Source organism: Pseudonaja textilis, chromosome 12 (assembly GCF_049901715.1).
Source record: "Pseudonaja textilis isolate UNSWEBS1 chromosome 12, rPseTex1.2, whole genome shotgun sequence".
In the NCBI taxonomy this organism is placed as follows: Eukaryota; Metazoa; Chordata; class Lepidosauria; order Squamata; family Elapidae; genus Pseudonaja; species Pseudonaja textilis.
The window spans coordinates 48,212-63,726 of NC_142001.1; the positions used below are offsets into that span (position 1 = coordinate 48,212).

General features: G+C 42.5%; 2 protein-coding genes across 6 annotated transcripts in view; one reads left to right on the forward strand and one right to left on the reverse strand.

The window, feature by feature from the left end:
• TMEM164 (transmembrane protein 164) overlaps positions 1 to 15,515 on the forward strand; it is a 72,055-nt gene that overhangs the window by 43,906 nt on the left and 12,634 nt on the right. For all 5 annotated transcript variants that reach the window (XR_015745020.1, XM_087940835.1, XM_026703142.2 and 2 more), the window contains one exon: positions 12,060 to 12,138. Coding sequence is in view for 4 of the 5 variants with exons in the window: in XM_087940835.1 (XP_087796961.1) it covers positions 12,060 to 12,138 (79 nt within the window). In the remaining variant the exon portion in view is untranslated. The remainder of the gene's footprint in view (positions 1 to 12,059; positions 12,139 to 15,515) is intronic.
• CHRDL1 (chordin like 1) overlaps positions 7,112 to 15,515 on the reverse strand; it is a 271,500-nt gene continuing 263,096 nt past the window's right edge. Inside the window, exon 12 of the transcript XR_015745018.1 lies at positions 7,112 to 7,141. The gene's annotated coding sequence lies outside the window, so the exon portion shown is untranslated. The remainder of the gene's footprint in view (positions 7,142 to 15,515) is intronic.

Here is a 15,515-nt window from a genome sequence, read left to right on the forward strand (position 1 = left end):
AAGGGATGATGGGATCACTCATCATTGGGTCGTCTTCGTAGGTCGGGTTCTCCGGGATGTGGTGTTGATCTGGTGGTCCATTGCTCCCATCTGTGTTTGGCAAACCTGCCCCTGGCTGGAGGTTTTCTTGATTCTTCCGACCTCTAACAGCTGGATTAGACTTCGACTGTGGAGCTTGTGGTACAGGAGCAGGGGCCAGACAGTCTGCTGCTCTATGGCCAGCTTGGCCACATCAGTAACAATTCAGCACCCTGGTAGGTTGGGTACGAGCAGGTTCAGCTAATCCAGTCGGCGGTCTCCTAGCCACAATTCTCTTAGGTGGGGCTGCCGGAAGGGGTTTCCTGTGTGGGTTGATGCTGCAATCTAAGCTGAGGGATGCGACATACCAGGATTGTAAGGTCTCTGGGATTCCTCTAATTTCACAGGCCTTCTTTACTTCTGGATCATTGGCGTTTTTAAAATAGTGTGAAGTCATTCTTTCAGGCCAATCCATGAGGTGGCTTGCGACCCTTCTAAAGTCCCAAATAAATTCTGTCAAGGGTCGCTTGCCTTGCCTCATTTCCACTAATTTCTCTTCATTCTCTGCTACCCTGTCTGGATTTTCAAATCTGAGTCTTAATAATTGAATAAATCCATTTACATCGCGTAATTCGGGGGCTTGTTCATTGTGTAGTTGGGCCACCCAGTCTGAAGCATCCCCTTCATTCATCCCATTTGTTATGGCCATAACCAAATCGGTTCTGTGGCGTATTGATCTCCAAATTGTTCTATATGGGATCGAATTCAAGTGAGGAAGTAATTGAAATATTCATGGCGGCCATTGAATACGACCTTAAAGGGTATTTGGTCTGGCCTGGGTCATGGTTGCGGAGTGGCACAGGCCAGGCCCCTGCAGGTTGTACTGGAATGAAAGGAACTGGCCTGGTGGCGTACGTAGGCTGGGTAGGCCCCCTATATCCTGGCTGGGTGGTGCCTCTCTGGAATAGGGGTCCCTGTGGCCTCACTGTCAGTTGGGGCTGCAATTGTGGTTGCCAGGAGGAAGATGGGTGTGGCCTGGTTCCCTGGTCAGGTGGAGGGGAAGTGGCTGCTGTCTGTTGTCTGAGCAACCCCCCTTCAGACCAGGGCTGGATTGATGCTGGCTGCCATTGGCATTGAATCTACCCCTGGCCTGGATAAAATCCCCACCCTGGAGGGATACTCTCTGTAGGGGGCAAAATTTCCTCTGGAAAATGAGGGGATTGCCTTGGAGGCTGCAACATACCTCTGTCAGTTGATGCATCTTTCTGGCTTTCTCCAACTGGCATCTGTATACTTTCCTCCCTCCAATCGGACAGAATAGCAATCTGCCTGAGGCTTGAGAAAGATTTCTCTTCAAACAGCTGGGTTACCTCTGGGTTATAACAACTTCTTGAGTTGAAACACTTCGGTATAGCTCCCAAACCTCTTTCCTCTTCTGTCATTCTGAAAGCATCCATCATCTCCTCCAAACAAAGGCTTGCAGATTCAATTAATGTTCCAGAGGGAGGGGCCCCCATACTCTCCCCCTGCATATCTCCAACTTCAGCTGATTGTTGATCTTTCTCCATTTCTGGGAAAAGAACTCCGGGGTATCAGCCAAGCCCCTTCAAAAAATAAAAGTGGTCTTTGGGAAATAAATTTAAAGGCATCCAGAGCGTATCCATGATATCAATCACTCCGAGACATTTTCTCTCCAATTGATTTATTTAGAAACAGATCTGGCATGTCAAAGGCAATTTCCCAAAGTGAAATTATTTTTGCACATTACACAAAATCCACCACCTCTCCTCCCACTTCTACACTTCATAAATTACGAGAACCAATTAACTTCAACTGGAATTTCTTAATACAACATACAGAATAACCTCAAACTTTTCAACTCCTCCACCCCACCTTCCATGAAATGTGTCAGCTGAATTTTAAAGCTGACAACATCGTTGGGAGAGCAGGCCTGGGGCACTCCTGCCTTGCAAAGATTCACCGTGGTAATTTAGCTGCTTAATCTCCCCAAATCTCTTCAAATAAAGTACAAATTGGATCAGCCCTTGTGCCTTTCTTCCTAATCCCACTTTTCCTGTGGAATGGCTTTAATTAGCACCCAAATCCCCTCTGGTTATGGAAGCCCATGTTTTACATGCGATCTGCTTTCCTTGAGAAAGTCAATTCAGAAACTTCTAGTATAAACAGGAGCAGGCCTCTCTGTATAACTTAATACAGGTAGTCCTCAACTTAAAACAGTTCATATAGTGAACAGTTCAAAGTTACAACAGTAGCAGTGAAAAATGTGACTTAGGACCATTTTTCACAGTTACGACCTTTGCAGCATCCCCAGGGTCATGTGATCAAAATTCAGATGCTGGGCAACTGGTTCCTATTTACAACCATTGCTGTGTGCCCAAGGTCATATGCGATTGAGTTTCGTGATCTTTTGACAAGCCAGGACAATGGGGAAGTCAGATTCACTTAACAACTGGGATACATACTTACCAACTGCAGTGATTCTCTTAACAACTGTGGAAAGAAAGGTTGTGAATATTTTTATTTTGGTTGTTTTTGGTTAAAAAGCTTGACAGTGCTTCAGCAGAAGGAAATATACAGAGTGTTGCTCAGATGAAATATTAGCAACATTTGGCTTCTCAGTCTGACCTCTGACATTTTCATTTCAACCTACAGCAAATTCTCTTGGCTCTGAAATCTGAGCCTGTCTACCAGAATAGAAGGGAGAAATTGATTAGTTTTCCTTTCTCCTTTTTTCAGTTGTTCCATTTGTCACCTTGGTTTTTTTGTTAGTTTGCCCAAACGTTGTTCCTGCCACTCTCTTCTGATGTAGGCATTTGTATATACAAATCTGCCTCTCCCCCCCACACATAAGGCATATCTATGAGCAAATTTTTGTAAAGCAATCATTAATATTGCTTTACATTTACCATCAATTTTTTTGTACTCGCTTTCCTGTAGGCAGGTACACAATATTTTTGCTTGTACTTCAATTGAAATGTAATTTTGTTTTCCAAGTTGGGAAGAAGTGTTACTTTGGAACAGTGACTTGAGCTGTACTTTGTCTCTTGAGGCCAACATACAAAATTAAATGAATCACTCTGTGATTCTCTAAAGGAAGAGGGGTTATAAGTAGAGATGTCAAGGTCAAATTCTATATCAATTTAGCAATTTATTTAACAATAATAAGTTAATCCTGCCTATTAAGCATGAGATGTTTCTGTGTATGAGAGACAGGGGGGGGGAGAGGTAGGGAGAGGGAGAGAAGGAGGGGGAGGGAGGGAGAGAGAGAGGGAGGGAGACGGAGAGAGGGAGAGAGAAGGCAAGATGTGAAAACTACATAAATCCCTGTGTACAGGTAATCCCCAACCACAATTAAGCCCAAAATTTCTGTTGTTAAGCAAGTCAGTTGTTAAGTGAGTTTTGTCCCATTTTACAACTTTTTGTGCTACAACTGTTAAGTGAATCATTGCAGTTCTTAAGTTAGTAACATGTTTGTTAAGTGAAACTGGCTTTCTCATTGATTTTGTTGCAAAAGGGGATCACACGACTCTGGGACACGGCAACCATCATAAATATGAGCCAGTTTCCAACTGTCTGAATTTTGATCAAGCGATCATGGAGATGCTGCAATGGTTCCAAGTGTGAAAAACAGTCATAAGCGACTTTTTAACTTTGAGTGGGCACTAAGTGGATTGTTGTAAATCAAGGGTGCGAGTTTGGTCAGGTGTAGTGCATTGTCTCATTCCCAAAAAATGAAATTTGAGACCTACAAACTACACTGGGTGGATTTTTTAAATATTTAAACCAAACTATCATGAGATTTAGTGTCTTGTATATACCCAATATAACAGGGGCATCAAACTCAAGGCCTGGGGCCGGATCTGGTCCATGGGGTGCTTTGACCTGCCCCCCGGGGCTGCCCTGGAAACAGTGAAGGACCGGCCCATGTTGCCTCTGCCAGCAAAAAGAGAGTTCCGGAGGGCCACAGGCAGCCCTCCCGAGCTCCATTTTTTCTGGCAGAGGATTGCAGGAGGCTGTCAGAGCTGCAAACGAAGCTCGGGATCCTGTTTTTGCTGCCAGAGTATTCAGGCCACCACAGGTGTTCCCAACACAAGTGAGGTTGAGCTGGCCACACACCCCCTGGCCCCCCTGAGATCAAACACAACCCTAATGCAGCACTCAATGAAATAGAGATGTGATGGCGAACCTATGGCACATGTGCCGGAAGTAGCACACAGAGCCATTTCTGCTGGCACAGGAGAGGTCACCTGGAAGGGCCCCACTTTGCCCACCCACCCGCAAGCGCGTGTGTGCAATTTTTGGCATGGGAACCCAAAAAGTTTAGCCACCACTGAAATAGAGTTTGACACCCCTGCAATATAAAGTCCCACATTGAAGGGTAGAATCTAAATTCTAGGAAAGATGAATTCCTGTTAAAACTAAGAACACCACTGAGAAATGTTTATTGCACACTAACCCCACTCTCTCTAAATATCTGGTGTGAACTACTTAAGCTAGAGCAGTGTTTCTCAACCTTTGAAAATTTAAGAGCTGTGGACTTCCAACTCCCAGAATTAAGAACTAGCTTAGCTCTTTGGGGGATGAGGAATAGAAGAGGCTCCAAAGATCCTTTTCCAAAAGGCAACTGGATTTCTTGAAAACATTTCACTAGTCACCCAAGAAGCTTTTTCAGTTTCTTCTTCAGAAACTTGTTCAAGGGAAAAAAAAACCAAGAAAATTCAGTTGCTTTTTGGAAAAAGCACCTTTGGGGCAACCATGACCTGATGATTGAGAATCTCCATAGATGCTCAAATTCAGATTTTATTGTGGCCAAATATTCTATCTATCACAGCCAACCCAGTTCTAAACACAACCCCAAAACATCTCTCAGGCAACGTGTTCTACTAATGATTTCTTACAGGACCTACTTGCATCAATGATTAAAGCCAGCCCTGGATTTTGAATGGGCAAGCAAATTTTTGGCAGAAATATAATAGTATTCATGAAAGTGTATCTTGGAGACTCTCCAATTTGGATTAGTTTGACAACTGAATACTCGCTGAGGGTGGAGACTGTTGCTGGGTTTACTGAAGCAGACTTAGTGGAAGGTGACTAAACCCCAAACTACAATTTAACAAATTGCAGAGGGTGGTATGTCCAATATGTGAAGCCCAGTCACGCCATTTTGCTTTTTTCAATCTCCCACATTTCAAAGAATCGTAAAACTGGAAGGAACCTCGGAGGTCTTCTAGTCCAGCCCGTTCAAGGCAGGAGATTTATTGCATCCCAGACAAATGGCTCTGCAATCTTTTCCTGAAGGGATCCAGTAATGGAGAACCCACAACTCCAGGAGGCAAGCTATTCTGTCGATTAATTGGTCTCGATTAATTTGATTGATTGAATAATTGATTTATTTGGGCATGAGATGCTATGCAGGAACTGGGTAAGTCTAATCTAATGAAAAGAAGAACCAAGGGTGACATGATAGCAGTATGCCAATATTTGAGGGGCTGCCACAAAGAAGAGGAGGTCTATTTTTTCCAAAGCACATGAAGACAAAAGAAGCAACGGATGGAAACTAAACAGAGAGAAGCAACCTAGAACTAAGGAGAAATTTCCTAACAGTGAGTACAATTAACCAGTGGAACCAGTTGCCTTCAGAAGTTGTGTGTGTTCCAACACTGGGGGCTTTTAAGAAGAGAGGCTTTTTTTATACACAAAGAACTATATATTTAATTTATAATTTAATTTTAGTATGTATGTAGCATATTTCATTATAAGATCTTATTTCATATAACTCAGTATGACAATAACTGAACAATCATAAGGAAGTTTTCTGCTTGAAGAACCTTCACATCAGAGAAAATGTAAGCTTCGGTCTTACTGACAGCAGATCTTTTTAGACAAAGTCACTCATATAATTCCGAAGATTATTTCTCCTCAGTTTTAACAAGCGGGATGGGGGAGTTTTCCAAAATTGATCTAATTTCAGGTTTTAATAACCAGTTATGTACAGAAACAATTTTTGTTAATAATGGTGGGTATCGTCCAAGTAATTTGTTGACTTATTGTGAATCAAGAGTTCCTGAAGGTTCTTCTGGAGTTGCCTTTTTCTTTGCTTCTGCTTTTGCTGCACATTCAAAGAATATAGTAATCTCTTTAGCACAAGCACTGTCATTGAACTCATTTGCCTTCCAGCAAGCCATCATCAATGCCATCTCTAACACAACTTGCCTCTCCGAGCTTCAGGCGCTGGTTCGAGACGTGGTCGCCTAGCGCCAGGGGCAGTTTTGCTTTGATTGGGCGACGCCTGCCCGGGACTTCCACAAGGTCCCCAAAGCGGTTCCTCCAGAGTGATAAACCGCCAGGCGGCCAGCCATGGTACAGCGGAGGAGCGGCCGCCACATGATTGGCCTCGTACCATAGAGCTGCACTTCCGATGCTCAGGAGCGGCCCCCCAAGAAGAGAGGCTTTTAAGGTCCCTTCCAACTCTGTTATTCTACATCCTATAGCTTAACTTGCATCTCTATAGGTACAGGGAGAACTTCCGATGTGCCACGAGGGCACCAAATATCATAGACATTGATCCTCCAGCTTGTTACATAAATGCTAGCTTGGGATCAGGTTAGGCTGATGTGGCTGAGTTAAGCTGCCAGTAGCATACAATCTTGTGTTCAGAATTTCTCTGAACTGTTCCACCCTGGTATGTATAGGAAAATGTTGGCATCATCTTCCTGCTAAGGAGGGTCAACATTGTGGACCAACAATCAGCAGCTGTCATTTCCACTCCTTTTAGTTTGGCATAAACTGGGGTTCCTGTATGGTAGTTATGGAGAGCTGATAAAATACAGGAATTGTTTGTGTTGTCTTTTATAATCTCCCGAATGTATATAAAAGTACTGTACAAGAGTCCTTTCCTTTGGCCCAGAATTCAGAATTGCATAATGCTGCATTGGAGGAAACCAATTTGTTCAGCAATCACAACAATTTTTATGGAGAGTTTTTGCAGCTTCTGAAGATTTAGAGCAGTGTTTTTCAAATGTGGCAACTTTTAAGATACATGGACTTCAATTCCCAGAACGCATGGCTGGCTGGAGAATTCTGGGAGTTGAAGTCCATACATCTTAAAGTTGCCAAGTGTCAAAAAACTGATTAAAACTCTTAGGAATGCAAAGCAATGATCAGTGTTGGGTTTTTCCAGCAACCTGTCCTTTGTTTGTATATTTTCTTGCTTACTTATTTGCTAGCTTTCTGTCCTTCCTTTCATTCACTCTCTCCAGGTGGGTTACATATTTTTCTGTGCAATTTTCCTCTAGCAACCACCCTGGCAGGTCACATTGGGCTGAAATCGGTAGGTGGGGACTGGTCTGAAGTCACCCAACAAGTTTCCACAGTTAAAGATAGAGCTGGGCCTGAGTCCCACATGGATCCCTATGCCAAGAATCTCTAATACCTGGCTGGCTGGACCTCAGGCCTTTCATGCTTTCCTCCCTTTTTAAAGCTTGCGGCATTTATTTACTGATTTATTTCATTTCTCTGGCTGCTCATTGTTTTTGGCAATAACTTTGGGTAGCATATGAGGATTAAAAGAACCAGAAAAAAAATCAACTGTCCAAATAATGTCCAAGGTTGCAGAAGCCTTTCCATTTTAAAAAAAGGAACAACAAAAACCAATTTAAGTAGCAGAGTTTGCTCAACCTCAAATGTAGAGGAACAACCGGTTCTTCAAAGCCTCCTGAAACCTTAAAGGGTTGGGAACATCTCTTTGTCTCTGGAGCAAACCAATGTAGAGATAATCTTGATTAATTGAGCGCAGCTTATTGCACTTTCTGCCTTGTTCGCTTCCTAAAAATGAAACAATTCTCTGGCTAATCAAAATCTAAACAAAACAAGGAGTCCATTGTGAAAAAGGAATGATTATGATAGGAAGATGGTATGGAAGGCTATTTTAACGGACTGTGTTTGTATACATTTGATATTTTTAAATGTCAAAGCTTCCAGCTTCTAAAACTTATCTGAAAGAGGTCAACGCACGCTAGACAGCTATGTACACTGCTCAAAAAAATAAAGGGAACACAAAAATAAGACATCCTAGACCTGAATAAATGAAATATTCTTATTAAATAGTTTGTTCATCACATAGTTGAACGTGCTGACAACAAAATCACACAAAAATTATCAGTGGAAATCAAATTTAGCAACCCATGGAGGTCTGGATTTGGAGTTACACTCAAAATTAAAGTGGATAAAAACACTACAGGCTGATCCACCTTTGATGTAATGTCCTTAAAACAAGTCGAAATGAGGCTCAGTAGTGTGTGTGGTCTCCATGTGCCTGTATGACCTCCCTACAATGCCTGGGCATGCTCCTGATGAGGTGGTGGATGATCTCCTGAGGGATCTCCTCCCACACCTGGACTAAAGCATCCCCCAACTCCTGGACAGTCTGTGGTGCAACATGGCATTATTGGATGGAGCAAGACATGATGTCCCAGATTTGTTCAATTGGATTCAGGTCGGGGGAACGGGCAGGCCAGTCCATAGCATCAATGCCTTTGTCTTGCAGGAACTGCTGACACACTCCAGCCACATGAGGTCTAGCATTGTCTTGCATTAGGAGGAACCCAGGGCCAACTGTACCAGCATATGGTCTCACAAGGGGTCTGAGGATCTCATCTCGGTACCTAATGGTAGTCAGGCTACTTCTGGCAAGCATGTGGAGGGCTGTGCGGCCCCCTAAAGAAATGCCACTGCACCCCATTACTGACCCACTGCCAAACCGGTCATGCTGGAGGATGTTGCAGGCAGCAGAACATTCTCCACGGTGTCTCCAGACCCTGTTACACTCACACTGTGCTCAGTGTGAACCTGCTTTCATCTGTGAAGAGCACAGGGTGCCAGTGGTGAATTTGCCAATCTTGGTGTTCTCTGGCAAATGCCAAACGTCCTGCACGGTGTTGGGCTATAAGCACAACCCCCACCTGTGGACGTCGGGCCCTCATACCACCCTCATGGAGTCTGTTTCTGACTGTTTGAGCAGCCACATGCACATTTGTGGCCTGCCTGAGGTCATTTGGCAGTGCTCCTCCTGTCCCTCCTTGCACACAGGTGGAGGTAGCGATCCTGATGCTGGGTTGTTGCCCTCCTACGGCCTCCTACGTCTCCTGATGTACTAGCCTGTGTCCTGGTAGCGCCTCCATGCTCTGGACAATACGCTGACAACACAGCAAACCTTGTCACAGCTCACATTGATGTGCCATCCTGGATGAGCTGCACTACCTGAGCCACTTGTGTGGGTTGTAGACTCCGTCTCATGCTACCACTAGAGTGAAAGCACCGTCAGCATTCAGAAGTGACCAAACCATCAGCCAGAAAGCATAGGAACTGAGAAGTGGTCTGTTGTCACCACCTGCAGAACCACTCCTTTATTGGGGATGTCTTGCTAACTGCCTATGGTTACCACCTATTGTCTATTCCATTTGCACAATAGCATGTGAAATTGATTGTCAATCAGTGTTGCTACCTAAGTGGACAGTTTGATTTCACACAAGTGTGGTTGACTTGGAGTTACATTGTGTTGTTAAAGTGTTCCCTTTATTTTTTTGAGCAGTGTATAATCTTGGGTTGAGTAAGATAGTTGAGTTGTTTCTTGCATCCCATCTAATGCTCTTAATTCGGCTGTGGTGAAGCTTGGCCATGTTGCAATGTTTGTGGTACCAATATCTGATCCAGGTCTTTAACTCTTTAGTTAAAATGTCATAATAAGTGGAGTCTGTTGATGGTGCCATCTTTCTTTTTGTGTGATCATAACTGGGATTGTTGCTTTACATGTTAATGACCTGATTTGTTGTATTGTGGGTTTTTGATTTTGGTTTACCAAGGAATATAGTAGCCTAAATACAAGTAGTCCTCAGTTAATGACATTGTGAGAGTGTGACAGTCTTAAAAAAAGCTATTTACAATCTGTCCTCAAAGTTACAACTGCCACAACTCCCCACTTGCATTTGTGACTGGTTGCAGCGGCCTGTGGTTGTGTAATTCTGATCTGTGACTTTTTTATTATTGTTGCGCCCATTGGAAATGCTGGATTTGCTTCATGACCACTGGTTCACCTACTGACCACAGCGCTTAACAACCATTGTAAAATTGACGTTAGAGGACATGGGGACTTTCTTAATGATTGCATTGAGTTAGGACCAAAATTTTGGAATCAACTGTGGTTATAAGTTAAGGACTACCTAAACAGGTGGTCCTTGACTTATCACAATAAAGCCCCAAATTTCCATTGCTTAGCAAGACAGTTGTGAATTTTGCCCCATCTTTTTGCACAGTTGTTAAATGAAATACTGCGGTTGTTAAGTGAATCTGGCTTCCCCATTGACTTTGCTTGTCAGAAGGTCACAGAAGGGGATCACGTGATCCCAGGATGGATCAGTTGCCAAGTATCTGGATTTTGATCACATTACCCTTGCATTAGCGCAATGGCCATAAGTGTGAGGACCAGTCATAAGTAACTTTTTTCAGTGCTGTTGTACCTTGAAATAATCACTAAATGAATGGTTGTAAATCGAGGGCTACTTGTAGTTAATCTGTAAGATAAAACATTTTCATACCAAAGAACGTTATTTTAAGTCTGGGTGACGTTGCAGTGCATTTGTTTGCAGAAATGTTCTCTGTTGAGCAACTGATGAAAACATTTATGACAGCATCAGAGACAACCCTGATTGATGAAAATGAATAGTTCTGTGGTTTTGTGACTATATTGTGATAGGCTTTTAGAATTCCGGTTTGTATTCAGCACTCTTCAAAGCTTCCACCCTACCATCCTGGCTACTCTTGACTCTCCAAGAGGAAAACATCTGTCAGATCCCCTAAAGTGATACTGCCATTCAATTCGGAGAAGGGGGAGACCTCAAATTAGATTCTTTATTTCCTCCGACAACTGCTAGTTTATAACCTTTACCCTGGCGCCTGAGTGCCTTGAGATTTTCTCACCTTTTGGGGAATGTACTAGGGGGGAGGGCCATGTGGGTTGTTTCACTCTGACCCTTGGAATGCCTGGTTCTCAGGACAGCTGTTGCAATAACATATTCACACCTGTGGATTGGCTGAATCCACGTTGAACTGGAGGGAGGGGTTTCTAATGCCTTATTTCTAACTTTTGCCTGGAAGGATTTAGATTCTGCTTTGCCTTTGTCCTGTTTTCACTTCTGCTCAGTAAAAGGTTCCTTTTCAAGAGTTTTTACTTTCTTGAGTTAGAAGGAGACACAAGTGGTGTCCCAGCTGGTGGTGGCCCCAGCACTCTACCAGAGATAAGGGGCTCCCAAGCTCCGTTTTTGGCTGGGCCGGCCCCCTGCAGCCCTCTGCTAGACAAAATGAAGCTTGGGGGGAGGGGGGGTTGCAATGGCACTCCAGAGTTCCATGTTTGCTGGCAGAGGCACCTTCTCTGTTTTCAGGGCGGCCCAGCGGCCCAGATCTAAGCAACCCACTGGCTAGATCTGGCCCCTGGGCCTTGAGTTTGACACCCCCGCTCTAGAGGCATACAATACAGGTAATCCTCTACTTACAACCACAGGTGAGCCCAAAATTTCTGTTGCTAAGTGAGACATTTGTTAAGTGAATTTTGCCCCATTTTATGACTTCATGCCTTAGTTGTTAAGTGAAACACTACAGTTCTTAAGTTAGTAACGGTTGTTCAATGAATCTGGCATCCCATTGATTTTGCTTGAAATCAAGGCCACAAAAAGAGATCACGTGATCCCAGAACACTGCAGCAGTTGCCAAGCACCTGAATTTTGATCACGTGGCCATAGAGATGCTTTAACGGTTGTAAATGTGAAAAATGTTCATAAGTCACTTTTTTCAGTGCCGTTGTAATTTTGCATGGACACTGAATGAACTGTTGTAAGTTGAGGACTACTTGTATTGAATACAACTGACCTGAAATTGAATTTAAGTTGATCACATAGTCAAGGAAAATTACTCTGAGCTGTGTGCACACCAGTCTGTATTTATCAATCTATACTTCCTTTTTTTTGCAGCTACCTTTTGAGATGGAAATCTATTACATTCAACATATCATGCTCTATGTTGTCCCCATCTACCTGCTACAGAAAGGAGGTATGTCGGGGGGGGAGGGGTTACTGATATTATTTAATTATATCCTGTCTTCCTAGCTAATCAGCTTATCTTCATCACTATATTCTAGAGAAGAATAGGAGATCCTTCAGCCACTGAATGTTAATTTTGTTCCTCAATTCTTACCAAGGAAGTTATATTTCCAGTAAAACTTCAACAAAGCTTTTCACAGTTTAAAAACATAGAACACAGAATCATAGGGCAAGTCTTTTATCTAACTCTCTGCTCAAGGCAGGAGCATCATTCCATCCAGACAAGTGGCTGTCCAGTCTCCTCTTGAAAACCTCCAGAGGGAGAGCGGTGGCAGGACAGGGAGAACGGAGGTGAAGAAGGCTGTCGCAGTCTTTGAACACCTTTTCTGGTGCCAGGAACGATCCCCCAGGGATACACGAACCCCGGAGAGGTTCGTGTCAACGTGGAGAACCTCGAGCTGCAGAGGGGGGAAGGCAACCCCCCGACAGTGAAGAGGGAAGCTCCTGAGCCTGGCGCAAAAGAGTAAGCTGTCATTCTATTGCGGCTTCAAGTCCGGTCTGCCACTTGAGTGAATAAGCAAAGCAGTGACAGCCTGCGAGGCCGAGAGTAACAGGAACAGAGAAACGGTTTATAACTTGGATCCTCTGAAGACTGAAGAGAGCAGAATGACAGAAGAATGACAGCATAAATTCTTCTCTCCTGGTTGTGATTAGCACCTCTCAGAAGTCGGGCGGAAAGCTGCCAGAAAAGCAGTTGGGAAAATGAAAGGATTATAATGGAGAGTGGAAAAGCCTAAGCACAAAAGGAAAGCACAGATTTACCCTGTGAAAGGAAAGCGCTGGGGAAAGAGGGAGATTGCTAAAACCAGGAGATTGGAGGTCCGGAATTGGTGAGGGGCTTCATCTGATTTTTGGATCTTTCTTTTTGACTTTACTTGAGAAAAGGGAGGCGACGGAGGTGAAAGAATACTGACATTGATTGAGTCTTATGAATCCTCAGATCTGAGCACAACATGACTATTACATCTATTTAATATTGTGGAGAAGACAAACTGAGCATTATATTGGACTTTGGAAGATTTGTATGTTGATTTAAAAGTTGGAAAGCAAAGAAAGAAGAAGCAGCAAGAGGAAGAAGGCAGAGGCGAACAGAAGGCTGGGAAAGACGCTTTTGGGATTGTAGATTAGTCAGCACATTACACCATTTGCTGATTGGAAGGCTGAAAAGAATTCTTTAGTTGGAAGATGGACTTTTAGCTCACCCAACTTGCTTTCTTTTACGTGGTACTACTTAATATTACTAGTTTGGCACTACTTTCTCCTTAAGATGACTTCCTTGCTTTTTGTTTATTGATTCTCTGAAGCTGTGGTAATCTCTCTCCTACCCTTTCTCTTATTGTTTTGCCCCCTGCCTCTCCTAAATAGCTTACATAATTCTACTTATTTGGGGGGAAAAAAAGAGGGGGGTATACTATTATTATAGAGTTAAGAGATTACTGTTGTAAGTATTAATAGTAAAGAGGGATAAACTCTGTTGATATAAACTATTTATAAATTATTTAGACTACTTAAGACATTTAAGATTAATTCCTTAAAGTGTTAATTGATGTACTATTGCTGACCAATTTTCTTATTACATAGACTCGAATACTGTAGTAGATATCTATTTATGATATAGGGGAAAAGACTGTGGAGTGAGATATTAAATTGAAATACGCGAATAGATTTTCAAATACAAGACCCAAACACTGAATGGTGATTTGGGATAATATATCTAAAATTGTGCATCAACAAAAACAAATACTTAGAGAGGTGACATCCACGACAACTATGGCCTTAAAAACAGGAAGGAAGGCTACCCCGACCCTATCGACTACGTTGACATCCACCCCACCAACAACTCAAAAAACTATTGAGGAGTCCTTAACAGGGGAAAAGCAGCCTAATGTCCCCAACATTAATATGCAAACTTCCCTATTATCCTTGCAGGAAGCTATATCTAAAATGCAAGAAATGATGATTAAAAATCACAATGAAACTAGAGCAGATATAAGCGAATTGAAAGATGAGATGGGGAAACTGAAGGCTGAAATAAAAGCGGACATATCGAAGGTGGAGGGTAAGATAGGGTCTCTACAGCAGGCCATGGAGAAAAACGAAGTGAAAATAAAAGATATAGAGAGTAGAACAATACGCATGGAGACTAACTCTGAAAGGATGGATGAGGAATTTAAAAATGTACTTAGAGAAACGGAAGACTCACTGGTCCACCTCGAGATGGACAAAGCAATGGCGTATTTAAGGTTCCAGAATGTGGCTGAAGCAAAAAATGAAGAATTGGAACATTTGATGGCAGTAATATTGGCTGAATGGTTAGGAAAGGAAAAAGATGATCTAATTAAAGAGTTTGATGAGGTATATAGGGTTAGCACAAGCTACGCCAGACGCAACAACTGCCCAAGAAAAATCCATATCCGCTTCTCTAGGAGATGTCTGAGGGATTTAATTTTGAAAATGTCTAGGGAGGAAACAATATCATATAAAGGTAGAGAAATTATGATTTTAAAACAAATTCCAAAGAAAGTGAGGATGATAAGACAAGATTATAAATTTCTAGCTAATGATTTAAATAAAAAAGGAATCCAATTTAAATGGTTAATCCCGGAAGGGATGTTAATTACGTGGAAAGAGAGGAAAATCAAAATAGAATCGATAGAACAGGCCCAAGATTTTTATCAACAGCTCACGGATACGAATGGTCAATCCACTAAAGAAGAACTTAAAAGGAGACCACAGGAGGACCGATATCATCACAGAACCCAAAAGGAACGACTTTCTCCAATTTCAGGAAGTGATAAACCACAACCTGGGAGAGAAGGGCAAATCCCACAACAACAACAACAAGAGAATCGAATCATTATTAGGCAAAAATCTAAGCAGACGTAGATAAATGGTGGAGGGGAAGAAGTTGCTCTCCATCAATATAAATGGATTAAATTCAATATCAAAAAGAAAAAGGATAGTTTCAAAACTTAGTCAACATAACGCAGATATAATATGTCTTCAAGAAACACATATTTCGAAAAATGATGAAAGACATCTAATTTGTCCAAAATTAGGGAAAATTTTTACGGCACCGACTGATAAACAAAAGAAAAAAGGAATTGCAATTTACGTAAAACAAGATGTAAGGGCAGAATTAACCTGGTCGGATCCCGAAGGAAGAACTCTGGTTATACAAGTTTGGATAAACCACATCGCATTTTTACTTGTAGCAATCTATGCCCCAAATGAAGACCAAGGGAAATTTTTTAAACACCTCCACCAAAAAATAGTAGGCTTTGAAAAAAGGAACATTTGCTTGATTGGCGATTTTAACTCCATTGC